General features: G+C 57.5%; 1 protein-coding gene across 1 annotated transcript in view; it reads left to right on the plus strand.

Moving 5' to 3' along the window:
• The first annotated feature begins 1082 nt into the window (after positions 1-1082).
• PSMB6 (proteasome 20S subunit beta 6) overlaps positions 1083-3357 on the plus strand; it is a 3547-nt gene continuing 1272 nt past the window's right edge. Inside the window, exons 1-4 of the mRNA XM_041482927.1 lie at positions 1083-1236; positions 1583-1650; positions 2535-2666; positions 2755-2884. Of these exons, the coding sequence (XP_041338861.1) occupies positions 1147-1236; positions 1583-1650; positions 2535-2666; positions 2755-2884 (420 nt within the window). The 5' untranslated portion in view covers positions 1083-1146. The remainder of the gene's footprint in view (positions 1237-1582; positions 1651-2534; positions 2667-2754; positions 2885-3357) is intronic.

A 3357-nucleotide genomic window follows, 5' to 3' on the forward strand; every position in this document is an offset into this window, starting at 1 on the left:
CTGGCTGCCTGCTGAAATCCCGAACTTGTGTGTCTGTGACTGTGGTACGTGTGCAAACCGACCATGGGACATTTATAAAGATAATTCTAACAAATCACTGAGGGCGTAAAGCATGGAAGAAGTCCTTTGAACCTATTCTTTGTTCACAATTAACCTTTATAATTCTTTAGTTGATTAAATCACAATAGTGTATAGAATTGTGATGTAAAATTGGGACTAGAAACTGCTGAGAAAGCTCATGAGTACCCCTGTAAATATCTGTAAGCCCCAACTATCGGCGTGCAGTTGGAGGGAAAACTTCCCCTGCTGTACCCAGCGCTGTATTGCTCATACTTTACCATATTAATTAATAAACTGATTGCTGCTTGAATATTGGCTTCGTCAAGCTTCTCATTTACAACACTAGTGAGAAATAAAATCTTTTGTTTAGGCAGCGTAGGTAGATAAATTGTGTAATTTGCTGTTAACTTAACATTATTACTCCTTTGTGACTAATGAAGTGTGACTGAGGATGGGGGAGAAGAATACTAATTATATTTATTGTCCCTCTCCCCTTGGGATCTCTAATTAGGGCCATCTACATGATAAATAAAAATAAGGAAAAGAATAGCGTCTCAGGCTATTAAGTACATGCCAGGCTCACCCTTCTCTGGGATATTTGGTCCTAGGGCACAGAAAGAAGTGCCCTGAAATGTAGTTTTAAACCCTTAAAATGCTGAAAAAGGCAGAGCTTCCTTCCGGTGACCCCCTGAAAACGAGGAAACGCCGAAACTTCCCCTGGAGCTATGTTCCATGCCCAGGTGCAGCCAGGTGCTCCCCGCAGCCTCTGCGACACGCTCCAACCATCCTTCCCTGAGGGATCCCCCTCGGGAATCCTCCCTCGTCCCTTGTCCCCCACCCTGCTCAGGTGCGCCCAGGTAACCCCCGCTAGCGGGCCCCAGCAGCACCCGCCTCCTCCTCGTCGGCACTGTCCACACCGGGGCTCAGTGCGCGGCCTGGGGGAAGCGGCGGAGTTTTATTCCCGAGGAAAAGCGGCGGAGTTTTATTCCCGAGGAAGAGGCGCCATGTTCCCTCCCGCCACACTGCCGTAAAGCACCGCCCCCAACCCCGCCGCGCGCATCGCGCCGCCGTAAAGCGCGGCGGAAGATGGCGGCGGTGACGGTGTGGGAGCCGCGGGCCGCGCCAGGCCCCGCCGGGCCGCAGCGGGAATGGACGGCGGAGCCCGTCAGCACCGGCGTGAGTGGGGCGGGGGGATCCGCCTGGAGGGCTGCGGGGTCGCGGTGGGAGTGTTACGGAGCTGGAGGAGCCGCCATGGCGGGGAGAGGCGAGCTGTGGGGAGGAGGGTCTGCGGTGTGCGGCTGAGGGTGGAGCTGGGGCTGGGGGGAGCAGAGCTCCCTGGAGAGTGCGGGAAGGGGAATATGGGCCGGGGGGAGCCCCCTGGAGAGGGGTTCCTGTGGGGAGGGGGAGAGTTGCTGTGTGGCCGGGAGTTCTTTGGAAAGGCGGTTTCTGCGGGGCTGGGTCTGCTGTGGGAGGGGGTTTCTGTGGGGCAGGGAGTCTGAGCTGAGCCCTTCCCTCCCCCCAGACCACCATCATGGCCGTGGAGTTTGACGGAGGTGTCGTCATAGGGGCTGACTCCCGAACCACCACCGGGTGAGCGCCGAGGGCCGTGACGCCATCAGTGACGTCACGGGCCCCCCGGGATCGTGTCGTAGGGTTGTCACTTTTGTCAGGGTGTCACTGTGGTGCCACTGGGAAGCCACCCCCAAAAGCTGTGGGCAGGGTCCCAGGTGTCCCCAGGTATCAGTGTCACACCTTGCCTTGTCTCAGGTGTTTTCCATCACCAAAACCATCCAAAAATCCTTTATTTATGTGGAATAATTCCCACAAAAATATTCTCAGGTTAAAGTTTGTCCTCTTGGTCCCAGTCCTTGGGTTTTTCTCCACAGATCCCATTTTTATTGGCCAAATTGTTTTTCCTCTTTTAGGGGGAGTTTTCAATCCCACAGTAAATATATTTTTGATAAAAATTGGATTTAAATCCTGTGTTAAAACCACGTGTCACCTCGTGTCACCTGGGGGTTTGTTACACCTGTGGCAGTGTCACTTTGTCACCTCAGGGGTTTGTTACTCCTGTGGCAGTGTCACCTCGTGTCACCTGGGGGTTTGTTACACCTGTGGCAGTGTCACTTTGTCACCTCAGGGGTTTGTTACTCCTGTGGCAGTGTCACCTCGTGTCACCTGGGGGTTTGTTACACCTGTGGCAGTGTCACCTCGTGTCACCTGGGGGTTTGTTACTCCTGTGGCAGTGTCACCTCGTGTCACCTCGTGTCACCTGGGGGCTTGTCACAGTAGCCCCACATGCTGCTGGCGTACCCGGTGCCACCTCCAGTTTGTTACGCCTGTTACAGTGTCACCTCAGCGCTTTGTTCCTCCTGTGGCAGTGTCACCTTGTATCACCTCAGGGCTTTGTCACAGTAGCCCCACGCTGCTGGGACACCACCTCCCGGTGGTGACACACCCTCGGTGTCCCGCAGGGCCTACATCGCCAACCGCGTGACGGACAAACTGACCCCCGTCCACGACCGCATCTTCTGCTGCCGCTCGGGCTCGGCGGCCGACACGCAGGCGGTGGCCGACGCCGTGGCCTACCAGCTGGCCTTCCACAGGTACCCGCCGCGGGCGTGGGGTGTGGGGCAGGGCCGGGGGGGGGCCGTGGCAGCGAGCCCCAGCCCCACGCCCGGCCCTGCCCCGCAGCGTGGAGCTGGAGGAGCCGCCGCGGGTGCGCACGGCCGCGCGCCTCTTCCAGCAGAGCTGCTACCGCTACCGCGAGGAGCTCAGCGCCGGCATCATCGTGGCTGGCTGGGACCCGCGCCGGGGGGGACAGGTGGGCTGCCTGCGCTTGTCTTCTGCCCCAGCACGTGCCCTTTCAGTGCCCTGCAGTGGAGTGTCCCCCTTTCTGCCCCGCAGCATTCCCCTTTCTGCCCTGGAGTGTTCCCCTTTCTGCCCTGGAGTGCTCCCCTTTCTGCCCTGGAGTGTCCCCCTTTCTGCAGCATTTCTCTTTCTTCCCTGGCATATTGTTTTTTCCACCCTGGAGTGCTCCCCTTTCTGTCCCTTCTTTTGCCCCGAGTGTCCCCTTTTCTGTCCAGGAGTGTCTCACTCTGCCCCACATCTCCTTCTGCCTCCCTTCTCTACCCCACAGCACTCACCTCTGCCCTACAGCCCCCCCTTTTTCTACCCCATAACCCCATCTTTTCCCTACAGCCCCCCCGTTTCTGCCCCATATCCCTGTGTTTTCCCTACAGCCCCCCCTTTCTGCCCCCCATCCCTGCGTTTTCCCTCCCACCCCCCCTCCTTCTT

This window comes from Pyrgilauda ruficollis, unplaced genomic scaffold (genome assembly GCF_017590135.1).
Source record: "Pyrgilauda ruficollis isolate IOZ18807 unplaced genomic scaffold, ASM1759013v1 scaffold591, whole genome shotgun sequence".
Classification (NCBI taxonomy): Eukaryota; Metazoa; Chordata; class Aves; order Passeriformes; family Passeridae; genus Pyrgilauda; species Pyrgilauda ruficollis.